This window comes from Equus asinus, chromosome 26 (assembly GCF_041296235.1).
Source record: "Equus asinus isolate D_3611 breed Donkey chromosome 26, EquAss-T2T_v2, whole genome shotgun sequence".
In the NCBI taxonomy this organism is placed as follows: domain Eukaryota; kingdom Metazoa; phylum Chordata; class Mammalia; order Perissodactyla; family Equidae; genus Equus; species Equus asinus.
In genome coordinates, this window is record NC_091815.1 from 36539730 (window position 1) to 36567668 (window position 27939).

General features: G+C 46.8%; 1 protein-coding gene across 1 annotated transcript in view; it reads left to right on the plus strand.

The window, feature by feature from the left end:
- Positions 1 to 3968: 3968 nt before the first annotated feature.
- Positions 3969 to 27939, plus strand: part of PPP2R1A (protein phosphatase 2 scaffold subunit Aalpha) — a 39504-nt gene continuing 15533 nt past the window's right edge. Inside the window, exons 1-4 of the mRNA XM_070499162.1 lie at positions 3969 to 4285; positions 18967 to 19057; positions 22312 to 22412; positions 26769 to 27001. Of these exons, the coding sequence (XP_070355263.1) occupies positions 4004 to 4285; positions 18967 to 19057; positions 22312 to 22412; positions 26769 to 27001 (707 nt within the window). The 5' untranslated portion in view covers positions 3969 to 4003. The remainder of the gene's footprint in view (positions 4286 to 18966; positions 19058 to 22311; positions 22413 to 26768; positions 27002 to 27939) is intronic.

Below are 27939 nucleotides of genomic sequence, written 5' to 3' on the forward strand. Positions count from 1 at the left end.
TTAAATAGAGCTCTTAATTTTGGCCATACCCTCTGGAGATAGAAAAACATCTGAGACTTACAACATATACATTTATTGTACACGCATACAACTTATACATATATACATATATGAACACACAGGTAGACATAGAGACCCTACAACCTCCAATGTATAAGGTACAATACAAAACTTACCAGTTTATAAAACAATGGGATCCAAATTTCATTTTAGCAACTGGAAGGGTTAAGTTTACCTTTTAAATGGATTTTTCCTTTTTCATTGGCTCATAGCTAAAGTCGCCCCATTTTAGGGAATGCAGCCTAGAGGGCTACAGGCTTCTGTTTCTTTATTGCAAAAAATGAAATTATGCACTGGGGTCAGTGGCACTGAGTCAGGAAAACATCCCAGAAGAGTCCCTGGGTCAGGTGTTCCTGTAAGTTGCTAGACTCATCCACAGGTTCTCCACACTGGCAAAGGGCCAATGAACCATGGATCAAAGGTCCATCTGGACTTCCCTCCTGGATGGTTCACCAAATTGTTGCCAAACCAGGTTCATTTTGCCCGCCACACAATTATGCCAATCACTGAGATGATGAGTTTTCAGCGAGAAAGAGTTTAATCACAAGGCAGCAAAGTGAGGAGTTGGGAAAACCAATCTCAAATCTACCTCTCTAAAAAATGGAGATTAGGGATATTTATGGGATTAAGGGGCAGGGTGGTCTGAAGTGGGAATAGATGGTTGGAGGTAAGGAGAAGTGACGTAACTGATGATCTGTGCAAGCATAGTCAAGCTTCATGGTTCTTCATAGGACACATATTCACAAAATGGCGGCATCACCATGATCTGATGGTGGAGTTTTCAGCTCCTTGACATCAAAGGGTCACTTATTCGTCATCTGCACAAGTCCAGCTGATGACCTAAGTCTTAACCAGCTTAAACTGGACAAGGAGTTGACTCTCAGTTTCTGAAAACTTAAGCACCTGTTACCATAGTGACCCATGTGTCAGAGATATGATCTATACAGCGGGTTTTAGTAATTATCTAACTACTTTTGCAAACAGACAACTAATTGAGTATTGTTAAAGAACTTGACCCCTGGTTTCACGCTCAACCTGTGCCCAAAAATGTTTGGTTTTTTTTTTTTTTAAATTCTGATTCCCATTAGTCACTATCTTTTACTTAAAACAAAATTTTATTCACCTGATGCCTCACACTGGACCCAGTCCAGCTCAAATAAGACCCAGCCTAACTCCAGACCTAGTCAGATAACCACCAGTAGATCCCCATGTGGAATATGGGGAGAGTGAGGGAGAATTGGGGGAGGGATTCCAGTCAAATGCAGAACCGTGGAAAGCCAATTAGATCAGGAGCTCAATGCAAAGAGAGGAGGGCTCAGAAGTGAGAGGAACTTACCCATCTCCCTGAAAATGGCAAGAAAGGCGGAGAACTCAACAGGGTTCCTTGGTACCACACCTGTCTCCCTCATCCCCAAAGCTATCAAAAGTTTCCTCTGGTCCTGCCACTGCCACTAAATCTGTTAAATAACAAAAACTCAACTGAGTAAAGTTAAAGATTAAATTGGCTTTGTGAATCATGCAGAACACTCTCCAGCAACTAGAGAGGAGCTCCAAAGGGCTATAGAAAAGGAAAGGTTTTTAAAGCCAGAAATGGGGTGGGAAAAAGGAAATTATTAGCAAAGAATGCATTGTTTCAGGCAAGGTCACCATTTGAAAGGGAATAGTATGCGTCTTTCAGGTAGATTACCTCACTAGTGCTGACCAGGTCATTCCAAGTTGACTGGTCAAAGGTTACACTCCAAGAGAGCTTCAAACTGTAATTAGGTCAGGTATTGAGTCTTGATTTGCTGATATGGGGTTTAGCACAAGTGACTCCACTTTGGGTCTGCTGGCTCCTTTTTGACAGGCATGATATTCCAATCTTGCAATGAGTCAACATGGACTCCACTATTAACAACGTCAGAAGGGCCCAAAAAGTCCTGTGTCTCATGGAAAGTGCATATTCAAGAATGAAGGGGGCCAGCCCAGTGGCGTAGTGGTTAAGTTTGTGCACTCTGCTTGGGCAGCCCAGAGTTCGCAGGTTTGGATCCTGGGTGCGGACCTACACACAACTCATCAAGCCATGTTGAGGCAGCATTCCACATACAAAACAGAGGAAGACTGCTACAGATGTTAGCTCAGTGACAATCTTCCTCAAGTGAAAAGAGGAAGACCGGAAACAGATGTTAGCTCAGGGCCAATCTTCCTCACCAAAAAAAAAAAAAAGAAGAAGAAGAAGAAAAAGAAGAAGAATGAAGGCAGACTGGTCCCAGGGACATCTCAGCTTTACAAGAGTAAGTGGTACCTATCTCTAAGGAAGAAATTTTAAGTTCTACACTGTAGCCAAATCCATGCACTAGGAACCCTCAAGCCTCAAGATTCCCCTAAACGCATGGCCCTGGTTCACTGATGGTTTAGGTAAGCTGAATCCTAATGGTGTCCCCTGGGCCACTGTGGCTGTTTAGTCTCAGTGCCAGCTCTGCAGAACCAAAATGTGATTGCTCCCTTCACTGGCCAGATCTCAGACACCTGGACAGCTGCCAGTGGTCTAGCTGTTTAGTAGGCCACTTAGAAAACTATGCACGGTCAGATTAAGGACACCCCTCTTTTGGGCTGTGGACCATGAAAACAAATTGCAGCGCTAAAATAACTGTCTGGGTCACTCATTTAGATGCCTATGCTAAGGGCCCGTTCTTTGAAAAGACGGACCAGAATGAAGTTGCTGATTATACCTCCCTGATGCAGCGGCTACCTCTGCATGGCACACTCGTGCCTTTTTGTTTTGTTTTCTTTCCAGCTTTATTAAGGTATAAATTGACAAAGAAAATTGTAAGATATTTAAAGTGCACCCTTAGTTAAGAAGATCCATAGTCTCAGTGAGCTGGTGGGGTGGGGAAGGACCCTGGATATATGGAGGGCAGGGACTGAAGTATGAAACACCACCACTTCCCACTTTTTTTGAGGGTAAAACTCATAAACCTAACTGGACTGGGCAGAGGCCTTTGGAAAAGATGCTTGGGCTATTCAGACCTGTCCAGGAGTCCTAGCTCAGCCTTGCCCTCCAAGTGGCCCTAAAAACGGGTGCAGAAGCACCCGAGGCTTTCCAATCGCCCATCCCCAACTCCCTCAGTTAAGGTGATCCTAAGATTGCCGGTGGGGGGGCTGTGATGAGTGAGCCTAGGAGCAGAGACTAGTCAGTCCCAATCCTACCCCACTCTGTGAGAAGCGACAGACTCTAACACACGGTCACAGCCTCAGCCCCGAGGATGGGAATTTTGAGAGAGAGATTATGTGGCTCCGGGGCCTTGAGGACCAAGTCTGAAGAAAGGGAGGGAAAGGGAGACATTTCTGTGGAGATCTGACAATTGAATAGGAACTGCTCTCCAAGTAGAAGGTACGTTTTGACTAGTTGGCATGAAAAAGCATGACGTACTGGGGGGTAATTTTCAAGGACTGCTGACGTATAAAAAGGGGAGATGGGAGATGTAACCAGAAAGGGTTCAGGAATCATGATCCACAAAGGCCTTGAATACTAGTCCGAGGGACCTAGGTTTAACCCAGAGAGTAAGGCAAGTCGCCCCCCTTCTCTGGACCTCGGCACAAGGCATAAACCAAGGACTCACTCCCGCCTCCTCCCCCAAACAAAGAGACCTGGCGTCCGCCTACCAGCCAGCGGGCCGCTACCTCACAAGCCAAAACCTGCAGACCTTCTCGGTCTCCAAATGACGTCATACATTCCTACTGACGCATGCGCAGAAACTTGCTCCAGGACTCGCAGAAGGGCAGGCTTCTCCTCCTCCCAATCCTGCCGTTCATTGGCTAGAAACAACTGCTCGTCTTGGCCGTTGCTAGGTATAACGTAGGCGGGTACGACTTTGGTCGCTAAGATACCTCATACTTCCGCATCCTTCCCCCCAACTCCTTGGCTCCGGCAAGCCTGTCTTGTCCCTTCGACCAATGGCAAATGGGCGGTGGGCGGGACTTCGCTTCTCCGAACCAAAGAAAAGCGGCCTTGCCCTGGCGTAGCGCGGCCAATGACTGTAGAGCTGCCCCTGTAAAGTGGCTCGGGCGCCCCCACGCCCGCCTTTCCTCCCCCCAGCCCTGCCCCTCCCCATCCCGGTTTCAGCACGGCGCTGGCCGCAGTCTGACAGGAACGGACGGAGCCAAGATGGCGGCGGCCGACGGCGATGACTCGCTCTACCCCATCGCGGTGCTCATAGACGAGCTCCGCAACGAGGATGTCCAGGTCCGGAGGCCACGGGGGGAGTTGGGGAAGACGGGAAGGAGAACATGGGGTCACGGGCGGCCCTCGCGGAGAAGGCTCCGCGTTCGCTGGGAGTGGTGGAGGGAGGGGGCGGCGGCCAATCAGCGTCCAGCTCTCATCTCTCTGGCTCCCAGGACTCGATGAAACGGTGCCTGGGATTGGGTGTCGGCCCAGCGGAGGGCGGGAGCGAGGCGAGCCCAGAGGGTCCCGGGCCTGCCTAGCGCGCGGCGGCCCCGGGCCTCAGAGGCCGCGGCCAGGGCCGGGGTTGGCATGGTGGTGGGGGGAGAGGCGAGGGCTCGGTGATTGGCGGCGGTCCTTCAGTGCCCCCTGGGGGATGGAGAGGGCGCGTGGCTTGCTCCGAGTCGGGGAGGGGCCGCCTGCTTGGTCTGGCCCCCGGTAGGTTTTCTCCTTTCTGGGTTTTGGCGGCTGGGCCTCAGCGCTGTGGGTTAAACTCTCTAAATGGGGGAACCGAGAGATGGAGGCTGTTTTTGCAATTCCTTCCCTCCTTCTCTCTCCAGTTTTAGCGTATATCCCCGAAGGGGAGCGGGGGCGTTAGCCAGATTTAGGAGCCAATTACGGTAGAACCCCGCTCCCCTTCTGAGATCCCCCCCATTGACTGGGGTGCGGGCAGTTTACTAAAGGGGCTAACGCGTTTCTGGTGAATGGAATAGAGTGGCTCTGGCTGGCGAGGATTTGAGAAGAGTTAGCGCTCCAAGGTTTAGCCATCCCATCGCCACCTCCCACCGGCCGCCGCGTGACCTTGTGCAAGTTACTTCATCGCTCTGGGCCTCTGTTTTCCATCAAATGTGGGCTAATAATAGTCCTAACCTCACTGGGTGGTTGTGAGGGACTGAACGAGTTAATAATACATGCAAATAAAATAGAACGATGTCTGGCCTGTTGTGAGGGCCCAGTAAATGTTAGCTGTAGTTACTGAGAGTGCTGATTGAAGACGTCCCATCCTTCCTTTGGGCCTCACTTTCCTTATCTGTAAAATTGAGCGGTTGCACTGGGCCCAGCCTCCCCGGTTCCGTGTATATCACTCTGGTTCTCTAGTCAGACAGGCTGCTGTTGTATTTCTGGCTCTTCCACTTCTTGCTGATTGACATGGGCCAGTTAGTCTCCCTAAGCTTTGGTTTCCTCTTCTCTCAAATGGAGGTAGTTATCCAGTTCATAAGGGCTGTCGTATGAATTCGTTTGTTCGATAAACAGTTGCCACATAGCAGATATGGTGCTGAGGATATAGTGGTGACACCAATTGTTATACAAGAGACAGATGTGAAACAGAGCTGAATTCATTAACACGTGTGAGATGTAGGAAGGAAACCAGAGGACGTTGTGATAGTGAGTCAGTCAGTAAGTATTTTTTGGGCCTCTGCTCTGTGTAGGGCGGGCACTCTTCCAGGCACAGGTACACAACAAGGTTGACACAAACTCCTGGCCTGGTGGAGCTTATGTTGTAGTGAGGGGAAGCAGACAGTAAGTAAAATGTGTACTATGTTAGATGGGGCCGAGGGCTGAGGAGAAAAATGAAGAGGGGTGGGGGATGCAGTTTTATAGAGTGGTTGAGGAAGGCCTTGCTGAAAAGGTGATGTTTGAGCAAAGACTCGAAGGAGGCGAGGGAAGGAGTCATGAGGCTCTCTGGGCAGAGTACACAGCAAGCATGAAGCTGGGTGAGGAAGATCGGTTTTAAGTAGGCTAGTCAAGGAAGGCTTCTCTGAGGATGCAGTTTAAGATGAGACCAGAAGAAGGGGCCTGCCCTGGGTAGAAGGTGGGGAAGAGCCTTCCGAGTAGAGAGAACAGACAGGTAATGGCAGTAGTTCTCAATTAGGGTGATTTTGCCTGCCAAGGGACATTTGGTAAGGTCTGGAGACATTTTTGGGTGTCACAACTGGGGAAGTGCTTTATCTGGTGGATAGACGTCAGGGATGCTGCTAACCCTCCTACAATGCACAGGACAGCCCCCACAGCAAAGAAATATTGGCCCACAATGTCCATAGTGGTGAGATTGAGAGAAGCTGTCTATGAAGCAAATTTAATGGCTTAAAAAAACACCAGTTTATTGTCTTATGGTTCTGGAGGTCATAAGTCTGACATGGGTCTCACGGGGCTAAAATCAAGGTGTCAGTAGGGTTGCATTCCTCTTTGGAGGCTTGAGGGGAAAATCCATTCCCTTGCCTTTTTCAGCTTCTGGAAGCTCCCCTTGTTTCTTGGCTTGTGGCCCATTCCTCCATCCTCAGAGCCAGCGTTGTTGCATCTCTGTGACTATTCTTGTGTACTCACATCTCCCTTTGACTTGCCAGGAAAGGGTTTCTGATTTTAAGTGACTAGATTGGGTCCATCTGGGTAACTCAGGATAATCTCCCCCTCTCGAGGTCCTTACCTTGATCACATCTGCCAAGTCCCTTTTGCCTGTAAGGTAACACACTCACAGGTTCTAGGAATTAGGGTGTGGACATCTTTGGAAGGCCATCATGCTGCCTACCACAGTCCTTCTGATTGAAAGGTGGAGATTGAAGGGGAAAGTGGTAGGGGTTTGAGTGAGGTGGTGGTGAAGTGCCTTTTTAAAAAAAGTTTTTTTACATTTTCAAGTGATTTAATTTTTGTTTATTCTTTTGTTACTTTTATTGCATTGAAGTCTGAGGGGAAGCTAGTCATTCAGCAAATATTTAAGGAGTGCCAGGTGTGTGCTAGGCGTTGATCTGGGTAGTGGGGCAACTGCAGTGAACAAAACAGACAAAAATCTGCCCTCATGGAGCTCATTTTGTTGTGGAGGTAGACAAGGAACAAACAAGTACAATGTAGAGGATGATAGATGGGGTAAGAGCTGTGGAGAAGAATAAAGCAGGGATCGGGGGAAGACAGGAGAGTGTTACGATTTTAGATAGAATAGCTGGAGAAGGCCTTACTGAGAAAGTGGCATTTGAGCAGCGATGTGAAGGGAGGGACCAGGCCCTGTGGATATCTGGGGAATAGCATTCCAGGCAGAGAAAGCAAGTTCAGAGGTCCTCAGCAGGTATATGCAGTGTGTGTTCTGGGAGCTGCAGGAAGGCCGGTGTGGCTGGAGCCAAGGGTCTGAGCTGTTGATGGTGGCTGGAGCCAAGGGACTGAGCTGTTGATGTCAGGAGATGAAGATGAAAAGGGCTATGTCTTAGAAAGACCTTGTGAGCTATCAGTTAAACCAGGGGTTGACAAATAGCCATCCACGGCCCTATGCCTGCTTGCATATATTGAAAACAGATGCACCGATTTATTACATATTGTCTATGGCTGCTTTTGTGCTACACCAGCAGGGTAGAGTTGAGTAATTACAACAGAGACAAACTGGCCCCTTAAAGCCTAAAATATTTACTGCCTGACCCTTTACAGGAAAGAGATTACAAGTAACGTGTGTTATCAGGTCTGTGTCAATCTTGCTAGACATGTGCTGTCCACTGTTGGAGCCCCTAGCCACATGTGGCTATTGACTTGAAATGTGGCTAGTTTGAATTGAGATGTGCTTGTAAATAAGATACACACTAGATTTCAAAGACATACTACAACTGAGAGTAAAACATCTCAGTAAAACTTTTTATATTGATTACATGTTGAAATGATAATATTTTTGACATATTGGGTTAAATAAAATATAGTAAGATTAATCTTCACGTGCCTCTTAGTTTTTTTAATTCTCGAAAATGTAAAATGACCTGATGTCTTGCATTTACAGGCTGCATTATATTTCTATTGGAGTGTGCTGACTCTGGGTTATATTCTGTTCATATATAGAGAAAGAAAGACAAAATGGGCTTTTGTTTTTTTTTTAAACACTAAATATTTTGTTTTGCGGCTTGCTCTTTTCACTTAGTATTTCCTCCAAGCTTTCCATACAGGAACAAACAGATTGGCATTTATAAGGAGTTTGAACATTTCCCCAAGAATCAGAGACATAGAGACACAGAGGTTGTATCTGTGTCTGTGTCTGTGGGCTTTCTGAGGACAGGGCTTGGATCTGCTTCATCCCTAAGGATTCAGTGGCCAGTACAGGCCTGAAAACAGAGACCAGGGGATACAGGAGCTCAGAAAGGGTTGAATAAATAATATTAACAGCTGATATTTTTTGGGTACTTGCTCTGTGCTAGGTGCTATAAAAAGGTGCAGTGCATTTTTGAGCTTACTGAGTTCTCACAACCACCGTTTGAAGTAGGCCCTGTGCTTACCTCCGTCTTCCAGATGAGAAAACTGAAGCACAGTGAAGGTAAATAACTTGGCCACATTCATGCCAGATGGGAAGTGGAGGAGCCAGGACAGTTTCTCAAAGGAAGAGTGAGACTAGAGAGTGGAAGAGAATTTGGGATGGGGCAGACATTTGCTGGCTATATTTGTATGCCAGATACTGTAATTAGTCTTTAATGAGACACTCTAGGGTACTAGAAAGAACATGGGGTTTGAAATCTTGTAGTCTTGATTCACTTGTTCAGCACATATTTATTCAACACCTCCTATTTGCCAGACTCTGTCTTAGGTGCTAGGATACAGCAGAGAGCAAAACAACAAAGCTGCTGCCCTCTAGGGGCTTACATTCTAGTAGAGGAGACAGACAGTAGATCTATAATATGATGTCAGTGGCAGTAATTGCTAATTAGAAAAATAAGGCAGGGACAGGGACTAGAGCAAGTCCAAGGCCACTGTTTTGATAGGGTAGTTAGGGAAACCTTCTCTGAGGAAGTGATGTTGAGCAAGATCTTGAATGAACAGGTCGGGGGAGAACAGTCTGAGCAGTTGGTACAAAGGCCCTGAGGTGGGAGCATGCTCAGTGTGTTCAAAGAACAGCAGGAAGGCCAGCCTGGCTAAGGCAGAGTGAATGACAAAGTAGTGGGAGGTGAGGTCTAGACCTGGACTAGATCTAGTGAAACCTGTGGACCAGGGCAAAGGCTTTGGTGAGATGGGGGGGAGCCATCGCAAGGCTTAGTGTAGAGGAATGACGTGTTCTGACTTAATTCTAAAGGATCTTTCTGCTGCCGAGTAGGGGCTGGGCAGGAGCAGAAAAACCTGTTGTGATGCTCTTGTACAGCACTCAGGATCAGTGTTCAATGTAGGTAGAAGAAGTGGTTAGAGTTGGTCTGTTGAGAAGGAGGGCTGTTGGGATTTGTTGATGTCTAGGACGTAATGTGGGTAATGTAGAAGGAGTTGTCCAAGAGGACTGAGATTTGAATCCCAGCTCGGCTCGTTTGCTCCCTTTGTGCCCTTGGACCATTGCCTTCTTCATTTTGGGTCCTGATTGATTTCTTATCTGCAAAGGGGACATAATGATGAGGAAGCAACATCTGCCTGGTACTGAAGATGCAGTGGAGTTGGCATGTTAAGTGGCTGCCTCAGAGTACACATTCAGTAAGCAGTGACCTCATTCAATTGTCACGGTAGCTTATGGTTTTATACTTGGGAAAGTGAGGTGCAAAGAGATTACATCCTTTACCCAAGGCCTCCTCAGCCGGTAAGGGGCAAAGGCTGGGTTGCCATGTTTCTTAAAATGTGGTCCACTGGTTGAGAGGCTGGGTTTCTGTGTTATTGACACTCTCTCTGCCTCAGTTTTCTTATCTGTAAAATGGGAGTGATTTTTTAGTTTAGCAGTTAGAGGGCTGTTGTGAAGACTAAATAGGTTAGTACATGGAAAATGTTTAGAACGGCACTTGGCATATTGTTGTGTTCAAAAGTGTCGGTTGGCAGTAGTCACGGTGGTGAAGTAATGGGGGCTTTGTCTGTCAAAAGTGAGGTGCTTTAGGCATTAATAAACTGCTCTTTTAATGGTTACTCTAGAGCACTGCTTCCCACCTTGGGGCAGTTTTGTCCCCCAGGGAGATATTTTTGGTTGTCGGGGCTACTGTCATCTAGTAAGGAGAGGCCTGAGAGACTGCTCAACACTCTACAGTGCACAGGATGGCCCCCCACCACAAAGGATGATCCAGCTCCAAAGGTGAATGATGCTGAGGTTTAGAAACCCTGCTCTGTGCCAGACAGTGTGCGTGGTAATTGAATCCTTACAAAAGACATCCGAGATGTGTGCTCATTTTCTTTCCATTAAAAAGATTTTTAATTATCACATTTTAAACATACACCAAAATAGAGAAAATAGTTCCAGACACCCAGATTCAGTATTTTCTGCAAAGTTTGCTAAATTTTTCCACCCATTGCTCACCCCCCCTTTCTTTTTGCTGAAGTATTTTAAAAATAAATCTCAGGCTACAGACATTTTCTCCTACATACTTTGTTATGTACCTCTGTAGCAACAGACATTTTTATAAGCACAATGCCATCATCATACCTCAGTTTGAACAGTGATTCCTTGGTATCGTCTGATACTCAGACCATAACCGGGTTTTCCTGATTGCTTCAAGTGTCCCTTTGCAGTTGGCTCGCTTAAGTCAGATTTGTGAATTTGTGGATCTACAGTCTGAAATTCTTCCCATTTAATACATAAAAATACTCGGTCACTGTCACACAATAAGTAGTGAAACTAGCCAAGGGCACTGGGTTTCAAGACAGCACTCTTCACCACCACACTGGAACCCCTTTGGAGACAAAGCCCAGACCTGAAGGTGACACAGAGAAGACACTGCCATGCATGGAGGCAGACCAGGGTTTTGAATCCTGGTCTGGCCACTTTACAAGTTACTCAACTCTTCTGGCCTTCATTTTCTTGTTAAATGAGAACAATGACAGAAGGCACACCTGGCTGGGTTGTTGTGAGGGTTAAATGAGATGAACTACATAAAGACACAGCAGTTAGTAGCCATGGTCTAAGACCTTGCAGCTGCATGCCCCCCTGTTCGCATCCTAGAAACAGGATGTTATAGGCTCCAACTTCTTATAGAATGCGTGGGGACTTGGTGAAGCAGAACTTAGAAAGAAGGTTGCCCTCTGGGAGTTTAAACTAAAAAGAGAAGTTGGTGGGATGGTGGTGAAGAATATGGGTTCAGGTTCCAGGCTCTGCCACAAATTCACTGGGTTACCTGCGTTCCCCTCTCTGCACCTTGGTTGCCGCATCTGTTAAATGAATGCAAAGGTGGTGTCTGCCTTATGGGATTGTTATAAGAATTACAAGACAGAGCATGTGCAAAGTACCTGGCTTTGTACCTGTCACATAGTAAACACTCTCTAAGTGGTAGTTGGGCTTTTAAAAACTTAAATTCTTTCTGTTTGTGCTTTTTTGTGTGTCCAGCCCTGTACTAGGTTCAGGAATCACCACTTGGTGACACTCCTGTCCCTTCCTCCTCCCAGAGACACATGACCTTCCAAATAGGGGAACAGCCGTTGATAATTATAATGCCAGGTGAACTCCTATGGGAAGTATTCGTAGGTGCAGTTTCCAAGGGGGTGAGGAGATTGCTTTTCTCCCCTCCTATTTTAATTTACCATTTTCTTATTGCTGCTCAAGAAATATAAATACACAAGAAATTATGGTAAGAATAACAGCTAACACTTGGGTGCTTGTTACATGCCGGGCTCTGTCTCTGTTTTCCTTATTATCATCCCAGCAATCCTATGAGGCAGGTGTAATTCCCATCTTATAGTGAGGAAACTGCAGCTCTGAGGTGCCCAGGACTCTCCCAGGGACTCTTAGCTAATTGGTGAAGCCAGAATAAGTGCTCATTTGTTATTTTAAAAAAACCAAATGCTACAGAAGTAGATCGTGATGCTCATTTCACTCCTCAGTGAATGCTAAATGATTATCAGGTAGGTGCTCAGTTTTTCACACCTGTCCACCCACACACATTCTGTTCATTTAAAAATGTGAGCTTCATGGAATAAGCAGGGAGGACGTATAGATTTTAGGACTTTATAAGAGGTGAAGAGACTCTTCTGTCTCTCAGTGAGCATTTCCCCAGGCTGAGGCTCCTTGTTAAAGCACAAACGTTACAGACCCCGCTCCCCATCGTCAGCCACCAGCTAGACCAAACCGTAACAGTTTGGAACATATTCCCCCAGATACTCTTTTTTCCCTCTTGCTGTGCTAACATCTGTATTGTATTTATTTCTTAAAAAATCAGTCCAGCAAATATTTATTGGCCTCTTATTCTGTACCAGGCTCTGTCCTAGGTTTTGGGGGCACAGAGTGAAGAAGACAGAGTCCCTGCCCTTGTGAAGCTCACATTCTAGAGAGAAGGAGAAACAGCGAACAAAGAAGTGTATGTGGGGAGTGATAAGAGTTCGGAAATATAGAAAGTGATGGAGTGTTCTCTTTTACTCAGAGTAGTCTAATGATGAGGATTGAGCAGTGACTTGCATGAAGTGAGGAGAGAGCCTGGGAGTGTCTAGGGGAAGGGCGTCTCAGGCTGAGGAAACAGCGAGTCAGCAAGTATGAAGACCTGGGCTGAGAATGGATGTTTGCTTTTTGGTTACTATCAAGGAAGCCATTGTGACAGGAACCCAGGGAGCAAAGGAGGTGGTGGGAGGTGAGAATGGATTGCAAGACTGGCCAGATCATATTGGGCCTTGTAGTCCATAATGAAGCCTTTGACTTGTACTCTGATTGTGAAAGGAAGAGGTACTATGTGTGGGATTGTACTGTACATGTTCATATCAGGGAAGCTCCATGGGTTGAATGTCAAGTGGGTCTTAAAAAGTGGGTAGTGTTTCTACAGGTGGATGAGGTGGCAGAAAGGGAGATTTTATTTATTATGGCTCCATGTATTAGGCTGTGTGCTGAGGGCTGCTGGGGACCCAGGCAGTCCCAGGCCAAGGTGGAAAGTGCTGTCATGAAATTATTTATGTGGAGTGTAGTAGGTGCTTCATGGGGATGCACTTGGGGGACGGTACACGGTGAAGTCTTTTATGGCTGTGACATGATCAAGGGACAGTGAAGATTTCTTATTGATGTTGATAGCTGCTCTATGAGGAATATTATAGATGGCCCAACCAGCAGTCATTTAAACAAATAAGGGTTCGTATTTTCCTCGTACAGCAAGTCCAGCAGCTCAAGGATATCACAGAACTGGGTCAGAGTATGCCCTTCTTTTGACGTGCTTCACGTGGTCACAAGCTTCATGCAGGATCTGTTGTTATTTAAGTCCTTGCAGAACCACACTGAAAGCAGAGGCCGACCCAGGACAAATAGGTTCTTCTTGTCCTCCTCCCTTTTATCATGGAGGAAAATCTCTCCTGGAATCTCCTTAACTGACTTGCCCTCATGTCTGTTTGTCCCGAACTAGGTCCTGTGCTGAGTTAGTTGGAATTAAGTTTGACTGAAAGTAATAGGAAATCCTAAATAAATGAGGCTTAAATGAGCTTGAAGTTTATTTCTGACTCATGATTAAAAAGTCTGGTGGCAATCCAAGCTAGTGTGGTACTCTATGGCGTTAGAGTCTTAGGCTCTTACACATTGTACTCTGCTTGTATGTCCTCCATCTGGCCGTCCCCATCTTCAGGTTACCTCAAGGCCCCAAGATGATTGCTAAAGCCCCAGCCATCAAAACCCCATTCCAGACAAGAAGGAGGGAAGAAGGGTGTGACCCCATCTCCCTATAAGGCACTTCATAAAAGTTGCACACACCACTCCCACTTGGATTTCATTGGCCAGACTATAGTCTCATGGTCACATGCAGATGCAAAGGTGTTTCAGATGTGTCTTTGTATGTGTGGGGCGGGAGGTGAGTTGGGGGGGCGGGGAGGTTGTGTGCAAAGTTGAAAACCAGGGGTTGTTAAGCAGCAGTATAGCTCAGTGCAGGAGCTCTTAACCTAGGGCTCATCTGTAATTCTAGGGCAGGTCTATTAAGTTGGATGGGAAAAACAACATCTTTATTTTCACTAACCTTTAACTCAAATTTCACTTTACTTCTATCATGAATTATAGTATAATAGAATATTATGAACCACGTTGGCAAAACCTGTGACAGTCACCAATGGAAATTATGGCTGTTCAGATCTCCTTTCAGCTATTGCAGATACCTCTAGTCTTGTTTATGTTCACCTCTATTTCAAAACTGTGGTCGTTATTAGACCTGCTAAGGGTGGGGAGATCCATGGCACCCACCGCCCTAAATTAAAGAAACAGAAATGTGGAGGGATGGTACTGGTTAAGAACCAGGTGACTGAGGTTCACGTTCCGGCTCTGCCCCCTTGGGCTGTGTGAGGTTATTGAACCTCCCTGTGCCTTTGATCTCTCTGCTATAAAGTGGAGGATCTTGTGTTTACCTCATGAAGTTGTGTGAGGATCACATGAGTTAAAACTTTAAAGCACGGTGCCTGGCACATGGCAAGTACCATGGAAATGTTTGCTATTATTATTCCGTCACTATGGGAGAAGGGAAAAGAGACATTGATGGACAACTAGCCAGCACCACGTGTCCTTCCTGATGCCTGAACGAAATCAAGATGCTGTCCCCCAGGGTGAGGCTGCCACAGCTGCCGTTATTGATCCTGCTCTAGTGCTGGGTGTTCCCAGGCTTATGTCACTTTGTACTCAATAACTTTCTGAGGATACGTATTATAATCCCCATTTCACAGATGAGAAAATTGAGGCTCAGAAAGGTACAAAGAAGTGGCCCAAGGTCCTACAGCTAATATGTAAAGCAGCTTAGCCTTGAACCCAGGCCGTGTGGCTCCAAAGCAGCACCCCGTGCTGCCTATCTGGAGCATTCCAGGTGCCATCTGCGCTGAAGAAACCAGCAGACATTCTTAGCAAAACCAAAACCAGAATCTCCAAGGACAGCAGTAGAAGGAAGGAGTTCTCCATGGTGTCCGAGACAGCCGGTTCTCATGGGGCCTCTTTCCTAAATGACAGTGTGAGGTTGCGGTTGAGGGTTAGAATGCCTGGCTTCTGGTCCCAGATGTGCTGCTTTTCAGCAAGTGACAGCTTCTCTGTGCATCAACATCCTTACCCTTTAAAAGGAGGATTCTAGTAACAGTACCTACCTCAGCACAGCTGTAAGGATTAAATCTGTTAGTTATCCATGTCAAGCACTTGAATGCTGCCAAGCTCATAGTAAGCAATTGATAAATGTTAGCTGCTGTTGTTACTGTCATTATGATTATTCCCTGCCAGCATCTCCTTGTTCTCAGAGATGCCACTCACCTGCTGTGGCCCTGGCACATGTGCACATTTCCCCATAGCCTGACTGAGAGAAGAACACAAAGATCCAACTTGGAGGTGACAGAGAAGAAAGAAACAGGCAACTAAGTCAATACTGCCCTGGTATTTTATTACAGAAAATTTCGGACATACAGAACATTGAAAGATTAGTTCAGGGGACACCAAACTACAGCCTATAGGCCAGATTCCAGCCGTGGCCTGCTTTGCAAATGCAGTTTAGTGGATCACAGCCATGCCCATTTGTTTGCATATCATTGGTTCTGTGGCTGCTTTTGTGTTGCAAGGGGCACAGTTGAGTAGTTGGCACAGAGACCAGGAGGCCCACAAAGCTCAGTGTTTACTTTCTGGCAATTTACAGGAAAAGTTTGCCGCCCTCCAGGCCGGTACCGTGAGCACTTGCATGCTGACTGCTCAGACTCACTGGTAGTGTCTATCATATTTAGTTTTTAATCTGTTGCTATAGGTCTATAGACATTTAATTTTTTGTCTAAAAATAAGATGCAGGCCTTGTAATACTTAATCTCAAGGTCCTTTTACTACCAGGGAGCTGAATGTTTGGACCATCTCAAGCCCGGGTAGTCCAAATACCCAGTGACACTGGATGAAAACTGGTGTGCGTGTCTTTCTGAGGAGAGACCGCCACAGCATGTCTTCAGATTCTCATTACTGTCCATGATCCCGAAGAGATGCTTAAACCCCTTAAACTAGAGAGCTGAACTAATGTAGGGCCTCAGTCATCACAGCCCTCCTTGCAGTGTGTGGGGCCTGGGAAAAGAACAGGCTGAGGGAACCCCTGGTCCCTTCTTGTCCTGCTCTTCCTTCCAGGGAGAAGATTCCCACTTGTGCCTGGCAGTAGCTTACTCATTCACGAGGGCGTTTCCTTCCACTCTCACACACATGATCTCATTGCGTTCTGGCCACAGCCCTGTGAGCAAGGGAGAGGCCCCATGGAGAAACAAGAAGGATGGGTTTCACAGCTGGCCGTGCCATCAGAGCAGCTGGGTTTGGATCCCGGCTCTCTCAGTTCTCACTTAGGCAGGTGTCTCTCCCTCTCTGAGCCTGTCTCCTCAGTGAAGAAAGAGGGTATTCGTTGGTGCTTACTTCCCTAGGACTAAGAGGATCAAACAAGATCCTAACACATCAGTGCTCAGCCTGAGACCTGTTGTGTGTTTGAGCCACATGGGTTATATTCTTAGGGCTGTCACATCATAGCACCACAAATATGGTGGCTAAAACAGCAGAAATTATATTCAGTCAGTTCTGGAGGCTAGAAGTCTGAAATCAAAGTGTCAGCAGTGTTGGTTCCTTCTGGAGGCTCTGAGAAGATACGTTTCATGCCTGTTTCCTAGCTTCTGGTGGCTGCTGGCAGTTCTTGCCGGTCTTTGGCTTGTGGAGGCATCACCCTGATCTTTTCCTCTGTCTTCATATGGTTTTCCCTTCTGTATGTCTCTGTGTCTTCTCCTTTTCTGTCTTTTATAAGGGTACTGTCATTGGATATAGGGCTGTGTAGAGAAAACTCTCTCTTCCTGTATTCCTTCTTTATTCTCACACTACTACCATTCTCAGCACTTCTGACACCAGATGTGTGGGTTTTTTCCCCCACACCAAGCAGTACTCTGCGACACCACCTGGATGTCCTATGATTCAGTTCAGTTCTAACTGTGGCTGGTGCAGACCCCACAGATTAAGGACTCAGTTCTGTGAGACTACCAGCAACTTCAGACGCACATCACAAGTACTAGGTCCCCTAGTTATCCACAGCTTATCCACAACTTCTGTCCAAATCGGAGGTTCCCTGACCCCACTCCTTGGATTCAGCTACTTGCCGGTACAGCTCACAGAGCTTGAGAAACACATTTACCAGTTTATTATATAATAAAGGGTATGATAAAGGATAGGCAGCCCTGGTGGTCTAGTGGTTAAAATTCAACACCACCGTGGACAGGTTCACTTCCCAGTCAGGGAACCTCACCACCCATCTATCGGTTGTCATACTGTGGCGGCTGCATGTGTCTGTGATGCTGAAAGCTATAAATGGTATTTCACATACCAGCAGGGTCACCTATAGTGAACAGGTTTCAGCGGAGCTTCCAGAATCTGACATTAGAGAAGGACCTTACCATCCACTTTTGAAAAAATTGGCCATGAAAACACTATGAATAGCAGCAGAGCATTGTTTGATACAGCGCCAGAAGATGAGAGAATGGTGCAAAACAACCAGGCAAGGTTCTGCTCCACTGTGCACAGGGAGTGAGGGGTCAGAATCAACTTGACAGCACCACCACCAACAAATGATGAAGGATTCAGATGGATAGCCATGTGAAGAGATACATAGGGTGATATCTGGGAGAATGCCGAGCATGGGAACTTCTGTTCCCCTGAAGTTGGGTGCATCACCCTCCTGGTGTGTGGATGTCTTCACCAACCTGGAAGCTCCCTGAACCCCATACTTTGGGGATTTTTGTGGAGGCTTCCTCACATAGGCGTGATCAATCATTAACTTAATTTCCATCCCCCCTCCGGAGAGTGAGGGATGGGGCTGAAAGTGCCAAGCTTCTAATCTTGGCTTGGTCTTTCTAGTGGCCAGGAGCCCATCAAGAGTCACCTCATTAGAAAAAAGGACAGTGCTATCACCCAGAAAATTCCAAAGGATTTTGGAGCTTGGTGTCGGGGATGGGGTCAGAGACCAAATATTAAAACAAGATACTCCTAGTGTTCTTATCACTTAGAAAATTACAAGGGTTTAAGGAGTCCTGTACCAGGGACTAAGAGCAGAGACCAAAATATATATTTTCTATTTTTCCCAAGGACCCCCTTGAATTCAAGATAATCTCATCTTGAAGTGCTTAATTAAATCTGCAAAGACCCTATCTTCACGTTCATGAGTACTGGGGTTAGCACTGGGACATAGTTCTTTGGGGTCACTATTTAACCCATTACACTAGTGGTATTGCTTCTAACGGTACTCCTATTTTAGTAGCAAGGTTGTAATGTTGCTTGTTCTGTTCTCCTTACTGTTAGCTGATAGTCCTGGGTTTCAGTCCCTGCTCCATGCCATCCAAGTGGTATGGCCCTTAGAAGGGACTTTAGCTCCCTGAGCCTGTTTCCTCCTCTATAGAACGGGTCCTATAACCCTCTGACATCAGGGTTGTCATGAGAGTTAAATGAGACGGTGCGTGAGTGCCTAGCCTTGGACCCGGCATAGAATAGTGTGCTGTGAACGTGGCTGCCACTATCAGAATGTGAAGCATAGCCTGTTAGATGGTGCGGACTACAGGAGGGGCAAAAGCAGAGAGGAGGGTAGCGAGTGTTGGAGAGGCAGGCCGCAGTTTTAGACAGAGTGGTCTTGGAAAGTGCTACTGAGTGGGTCTCGGCTCAGTTAAGACCCAGTGGATGCTTTTGCTGAGGCTGCCGCTACCATTGTAATTTAATGACTTGAGGTCACAGAGTTACTCGGTAGGTGTTTGCCGAGTTATTATTCAGCATCCTGACACATACTTAGCGAAGCTTCTAGGGGCTTGTCCAGATCTGTTGTACTCTGTTAACTGTGGACTTGCTAACGTTCTCCCCTCCTATTCTTCTTCTCTCTCATTAGCTTCGCCTCAACAGCATCAAGAAGCTGTCCACCATCGCCTTGGCCCTCGGGGTGGAAAGGACCCGCAGTGAGCTTCTGCCCTTCCTTACAGGTAACGAAGTGGTCTTCAAGGGCCCAAGTGGACTGGGGGACTATTGGGAGTGGTTCCTGTGAGATAAGAGAGAGGCCTCCTTGTGGATTTAACAGAATATTTGTAAGTGTCTGCCCTCTGCTAGGCACTGTGAGATGGGGGTAGGGTTTATTGAAAGGGGTCTGGAAGTATATAGACCCAAGTTTGAATTGGAGCTCCAGCAGTTAGAAGCTGGTGACTTTAGACAAGTTACTTATCTTCACTGTTGTGTATAGTTTTTAGGTATAAAATGGGGATAATTATCCACTTGGTGTAGTACTGATGTGAGCATTAAATAATCATAATAATAATTGCTAACACGTATTACATGCCTACCATATAGCAGGCAATATTTCTTGTGAGGATTCAGTTCATTCACATAGAGTCCTGAAAACAATGCCTGTGTTCAGTAAATGTATGTCAATATTGTTATCCGAGTTAATCTCTCAGCAGCTCCTTATAGTAGGTAAGACCACTGTCCCCATTTTATAGATGAGGCACAGAGAGGTGAAGTAATTTATTTGGTCATATAGTTAGGAGGTGACCTGGAGGGGAGAAAGTCATGCTGGCTCCAAACTTGACAGCATTGGTTAATGACTAATTTCACAGATTTGGGGCCCTGACTGCCTGTGCTCAGATCTAAGCTGTACCATTTTCTAGCTGTGTGACCTTGGGCAGGGTATTTCACATTTGCCTCCCTCCGATTCTTCATGTGTGAAATGGGCGTGATAATATAACCTGCTATGAAGATGAAATAAGATAACGTGTAAAGTGCTCATATCAGTGCCCAGCATGTGGTGAGGGCTGCCTAGTGTTGGTGATTAGACTATTCCCAAGCACTCCTGTCTGAAGCTGTGTGCACAGCGCTTAGTACAATGTCTGCCACAGACTGGACCACTGATTAAGAGTAAATCCTCTGTTCCCATTATTCTTACTACAGCTTCATACTTTATACTCATTGAGAGTGCAGATAAAAGCTCAGAGTCACACCGTGCTGTGTCACTAATGAAACTCTTTCCTGTCTCATCCTCTCACTTGAACCTAGCTATGATCTTGGGGAGGAAAGAGGCAGAGGTTGTTACTCCTTACTCATCTGACATGGGGAAAATTGAGGCCTAAAGAGACTTGCAGGGACTTGCCCACAGTGACACAGCTGATGACTGAGGAGCACGGTCTGCCCCTGAACGCCACATGAGAAGTAGGTATCTACATATGTGACGCTGAGCAGATGACCCCAAACCAAGTGGCTTCCATCGGTAATGTGTTAGACTTGAAAGCTTTCAAATGCTGAGACAGGGACAACCTCTGGGGCAAGGGATTGTGGCACAGCAGTGTAACGAAGTGTTTAAACAATTGGAAAGAAAATAAAGTTAAAGTGACCAGGGTTTAAAACCCAACTGTGCTGCCAACCTGCTTGACAGACCTGCGTGAGCCATTCCACCTCTTCTTACCTCAGTGCCCTTAACTGTAAAGGGGTGTAAGTATAGGACCTAATTCAGAGGGTTTTGGGAGGATTAAATGCTCCACACAGAGCCTGGTCCATAGAAAACTCTGCCTTCTGTTGGTAATTCTATAATGAGGTAGTGGAGAAGGCATCCTGGGGAGGGAGATGGGCAGGAGTAAACAGCACATGGAGGCAGGATTCAACATGGTGATTTGCCAGGATGAGGGATGCAAGGAGTGGCGCGGGGGCAGGAGGGTGATAGTGGGTTGGATTTTGCTGGTCTTGAATGCCAGGTGGCAGTCTATGTTTAATCCAGTAGATGAAGGCAGGGCAGCCATTGGAGATAGATGGTAGGGGGCAAGTAGGATGAGATGTAGAGAACTAAACCTGTGCACATGCAGAATTGTGTTGAGAGGGTGGAATGGGCAAAAGAACGGCAGAGGCAGGATGTCGACTTGGGAGACAGTGACGAAGAGCAGAGACCCTGGGGTTAGATCGCCTGAGTTCAGTTCCGGCCTTGGCATGCTTTATTTCCTCATCTGTAAAATGGAAACAATCCTATAATATGTATTAGGGCCATTATGAGGATTCAGAGAATTTAGTATGTAAGTGTTACCTTCGTTCTATTGTGGAGTCACATATAATATAGTATTAATAATCCAGATGAGAGGAACTGTGGGGACAGAGTAGTGTGGGAGCTGTAAGATTGAAGAGGAGCTAGTGATTCAGGTGAGAAATTTCTTTGAGCTGTTGCAGTCTCAAGGAACATCAGGTTTTCTTTGCTTTGGGCTTCCATCCATTGCAAAATGTTCAAATAGCAAATGACAGATAGGCCGTGTCTTTCAGAAATGATGATACTGTTTTAGACAAGCAAAAAGTCTTCTCTGAGCTAATACATATAGAACCGGTGTTATAAGGGGAAAATTACCACATGACATCCCTACTGTGTTAAAGAGACCAGTGTTGGTAATTTTTGGCCGTAATTTGTGAGACATCAAGTGGGTTCTAAGTTGAGTCATGTGTATGTCTGTAAAGGGCTGAAAAGTAGGCTGTCATTTAAAGACTCATGCTCAGGTAAATACTAAAGAAAGGTGTGCTCAGGTATCCCAGGTTTGCCCTAAACACACCTCATAGTTTTGTTGTGAAGACCTGAATGCAGGATCCCTGAGACAAGAGATTGGCCTGAGATCTGCCTTTCGTCATGACTTCTGACGTTTGTTCAAGTTCAGGAAAGAGGAGGATTTTCCCTTTAAAAGATCTGGGTTCAGTTAAGCTAATTCACAGTACGTTTAAAAACATTCTTTTTAGATTAGATGTTCCATAAACATCTAATGCCCTCCCACTCTGTGCTGTCAGTCTGAAGATGGAGAACAAATCCAAGTTTCTATCTTCATGGAGCCTCCATTCCAGTTGGGGGGTTAGGTAGTGAGTGCTGAGGCCAGAAAGAGAGACGAAGTGGGAGTAGTGGTAAGCGGGTATTACAGCAGGCGGTCAGGGCAGGTCTTCCTGCGGGTGTGACCTGAATGTAATGGAGGTGCTGGCCATGTACGGGCACCACTTTACAGGTACAGGAATGGGCTCAGAGAAGCAGTCTCACTCCCCCAGTCCCACACCAAGCGAAGGGCAGAAGTAGGACTAGGGTGTTCTGTCATCCGACCTAAGCCTGTGCCTTGGTCTCTGTGCCAGCCCAGGTGGAGGGTGGGGAGACTGCAAGTGCTGACATTTTGGGTTACTGCGGGGCTGGGTTCAGACTTGTGGTGGGACTGTAACGCGGTCTGTCTTGGTCCCACAGACACCATCTACGATGAGGACGAGGTCCTCTTGGCCCTGGCGGAACAGCTGGGAACCTTCACCACTCTCGTGGGAGGCCCCGAGTACGTGCACTGCCTGCTGGTGAGTCTAGAAGGCAGGGAAGTCTCCGTTCTTGCCCTAGAGGGTCAGACCCATGCTCCTGCCAGCCAGGGGCAGGGAGGGGAGAGTGTAGGAGAAGCTGGGGTCACCTTCTCCGAACAGATGGGCCTTGGAAATTCACTTTAATCCAAGAAGTCACTAGGTGTATTTACTACAGCAATACTGAAAATGCACTTGTCTTCCTTACTGTTACCTGGGCACCTCCCTGCCCAGTGCCACACTCCACCTGGCACTCTACATATAAGGCTTTGGGTTTGAAGTCAGGCTGTGTACTACTACTTATTTGCTGTGTGGCTTGTGAGAATTACTTACCCTCTGTGTGCCATACTTTCCTTATCTGTAAATGGAAGTCATTAAAATCTATCTTTATAATCAATTTAAGAAGCCCTTAGCCCAGTACTTGGCATATAGTAAATACTAACAGCTGTTAGTTGCCATTATGTCATATGTTATGAGGTTATTTATGTCCACCCTTTGAGGTAAGGAGGGCTCCCTTTTTATAGAATGAGCTACCTGGAGCGCTGAGTGGTTGAGCATCTTGTCCAAGGTCGTAGGGCTAGTATGTGACAGAGCTGGGATTCCAGGTGTGTCAGTTTGACTCTCCCCCAACCCACTGCCTGTGTGTGTGACCTCATGCTGGGTGACTGCTGGGGACACAGAGATGTGTCAGATACTAACAATAATTACTGTTTGCGAGAAGAGAAGGGAGGACTCCTGTTTTCATCCATGGGGTACTCCAGTCCTGTGATCTGGGGAGAAGAGCCTTATAGGTTGCCCAAACCCTTTATTTTTACTGTTCCTGGAGCCCAGGGCCACTGCTGCCATCTGTTTCCCCCCGATAATTCTGTATTTCCTTGTTTCTAAAGACAAATTGTCATACTTGGGCATCTGCACTTGATAATGTTTTATAATTATTGTCCTTTTAGTGATGTATAAAATAATGGTGTTTCTTACAACTGTTGGGATCTTGGATTTGAACAGTTATAGTAATTTGTTTGTATTTTCCCAGACAGCATTAAGTCTAAGGAAATTTAATAATTGCCATTAAATTCTGGTATGTCAGCTTTCATTTGTGTGTATGTGTATAATTTGTTTGTACATACACACAGAAAAGTGTATGTGAATCAGATTATTTGATACATTTTAAATAGAACAGGGCTGCTTAACATGAGGATCGTGATGAGATCCATGAACCAGCCTGAAAGGGGTCCTTTGAACTCCATGGAACTATCTCCAGCCATGGCATTTGTCAGTTTTTCTGAGGAGAGAATTCACAGCTTTCAAGAGCAGAAAACACTGTTAAGAACCCCAGGGCTCGCGGACGGGGTGGGGACTCAGGCTTGATGTGGAGACAGGACTGGAATCCACGGTCCTTCCCCAGCCAGGTCAGGGTCATCCCACAGAGCATTTTCAGTGAGGGAAACCCCAGTCATCCCACACTTCCTTTTAGGAAGCAGTCACATAAACCTCTGGGACTAGTGTTCATGATGTTCACATCAGCCAGCAGAAACATCCTGAAGCCCTCTAGGCTGGGCAATGCTGGGAACCCAGAAGTGAGTCAGAATAACTGGTGCTCACTCAGCACCCACAGCGTATGTTCCAAGTGCCTTTGGCACAGTAACCCATTGTGTCCCACAGTGATTCTTTGAGACATGTGCTGGTTTTAGCCACAGTTCACAGATGAGGAAACTGAGGCACAAACTGGTTTAAATGAATTCCCTGAGCTGGGAAGAGGCAGAGCCAGGGTTTGAACCCAGACCCCTGACTCTTAACCACTACCACTCCTCTACTATCCTTAGAGGGCTTGTGGTTGTTCCACAGGCTGATCAGAGCTGGAAAACAAGGAGGCCAGGGGCCCTTAGAACCCAGAGGAGGCACCTGGTCTAGATGGAATAGGGGAGCTGTCAAGGAAGGCCTTCTGAAAGAGGTGGCAGTTAACCTGGATTTTGACAAATTATGTGAAGTGGAAAATGGCTGTTGCGCAATTCATTCATTCCACAAACGTGAGCAAGGACTGTGGGCCTTGGAAACCTGGCGGTGTGTCAGACTCGATCGTTCTCTGCAGTGGTGAATTGGAATTACAGTCAGCCTTGTGTATCCACAGGTTCTGCATCTGCAGATTCAGACAACCGAGGATCAAACACCCTTGGATTGTGTACTTTACTTTGTTTATGATCTGCGGATGCGGTACCCTCAGTCTGTGGATATTGAGGGATGACTGTAATTTCACAGAGACCCATGTAGCTTCAGCACAAAGATTGTTTCTGTATCAGTAGCTCTTAACGCCTCTCTAATGGTGGATCCTTTTGAGAATCTGACAAAAACTCTAAACCCTCTCATGAAAGTACAGATGATTTTAGGAGGTTCACACTTCTCCCCTTCCCCTGCATGGTCTCTGGGTTTGAGAACCCCGCTCTCTCTTCTTCAGAGAGAGGCCTCAGGGCAGGGGGTCTTCATTGTTCAAAAGCATCCCTTGGAGTCTCCTGAACGTGCGCCTTCCTGGGCCCCGCCCCAGAGAGTCTGATTCTTCAGGTGTGTGCTGGGAGAGGCCTCCTGGGTGATCCAGGCTGTAGGTGGTCTGGAGACCTCACTGCAAGAACCTCCCCCTGTAGTAATCCACTGGGGCAGAGACCCTTGGGCAACATAACTAGTGCTCAGCGTTGGTCCCCAGGCCTCTGTATGACAGATTACTGTAAGTTCCACTTAGAGTCACTTGGTAAATACTGATGAAGAGCCTCCTGTGTGCCAGCCCAGGTAGCAGGAAAACAAGAACCTGGTCCCTGCAGTAGCTCAGTGACTCCACACCTCTAACCACATCCCCGTGGGTCAATCCTGAACCTGAAACCCTATGGCAGAGGCCTCACACTGGCCAGCAAAGCGTTACATTGATTCTGAATCATTACCAACCTTTTGTAAATGAGATTTTAAAAAAATACTTCAATTTCTTTTTAATTACTTTTTTGTGCTAAAATATACATAAAATTTACCATTTTAACCATTTTTAGGAGTACGGTTCTCTGGCAGTAAGTACATTCACATTGTAGTGCACCCGTCACCACCATTCATCTTCACAACTTTCTCGTCTCCCCAAACTGAAACCGTGCACGTTAACCACTGACTTCCCGTGCCCCCTCCTCCCAGCCTCTGGCAGCCACCCTTCTATTCTCTGTCTCTATGAATCTGATTACCCAGGTCCCTCATATAAAGGAGTCATATAGTATGTGGACCTTTGTGACTCTCTTATTTCACTGAGCATAATGTCCTCAGGGTTCATCCATGTTGCAGCATGTGTTAAACGAGATTTTTCACATATAAAAACCTGGCCCTTTTGGCTCCTTGTGGAAAGCCAGATTTGCTTTTACCAGCCATTCCCCATGGTGACAGTTGGTGGAGCTGGAAAGCAGCCATCCACCTTAGGCTACATGGCATAATCTCTCTCTCTCTCTCTTTTGTCCCCACCCCTCACCTTTGCTCATTGCCTCCTTCTGTTACCTGCCTGTGGGCTGGTGGTATTTCCTTTATGATTTCTCTCTGCTTTTTATACCTGTCAAGCCAAGCTGGAGTTCAGACTGCAGACCTCCACACCTTTATTTGAACAGATAGGATAAATTGAGTCTCCCTTCCTTAGGTGAGTGATTACTGAGTTCCTGCCCTGTGTTATGAGCTCTGCTGCACTCTGGGGACTCAGTGGTGAGTCAGTCAAATGTCCCTGAAGGAGCACTACCACTCCTGGCCTCACAGTAACAAACTAGTGAGCAGTCGCGAATCCCAGGATCCGCCAGTAATGTGCGCTCTTGGTGCATTGCCTGTGAGAAACCACAGCTGTACTTTTCAGCCCTTTGAGGGCTCTGGAGCCAGGTGGCCTGGTTTAGAGCCTGGCTTGTCACTGTTATTAGTTTGGGCGAATTGCTGAGCCTATGTGTGCCTCAGTTCCCCCTTTAAAATGAAGACAGTAAGAGGATCTGCTTCATAGGATTCAGTGGGTTAGAACCAGTGCTCCCTGGAGTTCTGCAGTTTAGTGGCCCTGCTTAGAACACATAGTAAGTAGATGTTCCAATCAATGTCAGTGATTGTTATTGCACTTTGAGAAGCTACTGACAGTTGTGGTCCTTTCCTCAGAAAGTAGCACATATAATTTTAAGGTTCATGGACCCCTCTGGAGCTCCTTCAAGGACCTCTAAATGAAGTTCTTCATTGCGGTTCTTTAGGGAATGCACGCTGAATGAAGGCTGGATGGAGTGATCAGAGAAGGTTTCTTGGAGGGGTTCTAGGGCGAGGCTCCAGGGCTTGGGGTGGTCAGGAGGGAGCTGTCGAGTGACCTCGTGCTCTGTGCCACAGCCACCCCTGGAGTCACTGGCCACAGTGGAGGAGACAGTGGTGCGGGATAAGGCAGTGGAGTCCTTGCGGGCCATCTCGCACGAGCACTCACCCTCCGACCTCGAGGCCCACTTCGTGCCGCTAGTGAAGCGGCTGGCGGGCGGCGACTGGTTCACCTCCCGTACCTCAGCCTGCGGCCTCTTCTCCGTCTGCTACCCCCGCGTGTCCAGTGCTGTCAAGGCGGAACTTCGACAGTGAGTCTGGCCTTTGACCCCTGAGAAGTCCCAACCTCCCCGCTTAGTGTGGTCCCATTCTCTCAGGCCTCAGTCCCCTTTAGCTCTCTCTAGGGCCCAAAAACCCCTGAACGCTCCCAGGCCCCACTCTTTCCCTCCCATTCCTCAGAGAGGTGGTGTCGCCCAGAGCTGGTCTGTGGACACGGCCACGTTAAATCCAGGTGCTGCCTCTTGCTCATTTAGGAAATGGGATAATAACAATTCCTTCCTCCTGTTGGTGGTTGTGAGGATTTAAAAGAATTATCACATGCAAAGTGCTTAAAGCAGAATCTGGCACATAAAAGCACTCAACAAGTCATGTGTGTTGCCATCTTAGCCCTGCCCATGTCCAGAAACCTCTCATAGACCATCTAGGTGTGGCCACCTTCTCTTCCACCCTCCTACCCTTTGGCTTGATACCTCAGGGAATTCCTTGTATGCAAGATTTGCCTTCCAAAAGAATGAAGGAAAATGCTTCTGATTGGATTAAAATTTCCTATTAGTGTATCTTTCTTCCCCTCCCTCTGGACTTCATCCATTCACCAACTCCACAGACTATTGAATAGGAAGCCTCAGCCCTCAGCCGTTACTCGTGCCCGAATACTGGTCTCCAGCTGCCCACACGTGCTTAAAGATCTGCGTTCACGTGCATCTCTAACTGGAGCAGTTGCTTCTGCAAAGTAAAACCTTTGAATGGTCCTGAACCAACATCTTAACTAAGCAGTTTTATATGCTCATAATATACTCAGCACCTATCATTTGCTATAGATTTATGTGCAGACAGGCTGCTGCATGTCTCACACACATTATCTCATTTAAACCTCACAACAACCCTGTGGGGTAGGTACTGTTATCAGTTCCCTTATATAGGATAGGGAAGACTCAGAGAGGGATCATCACTTTCCCAAGGGCACCCAGGT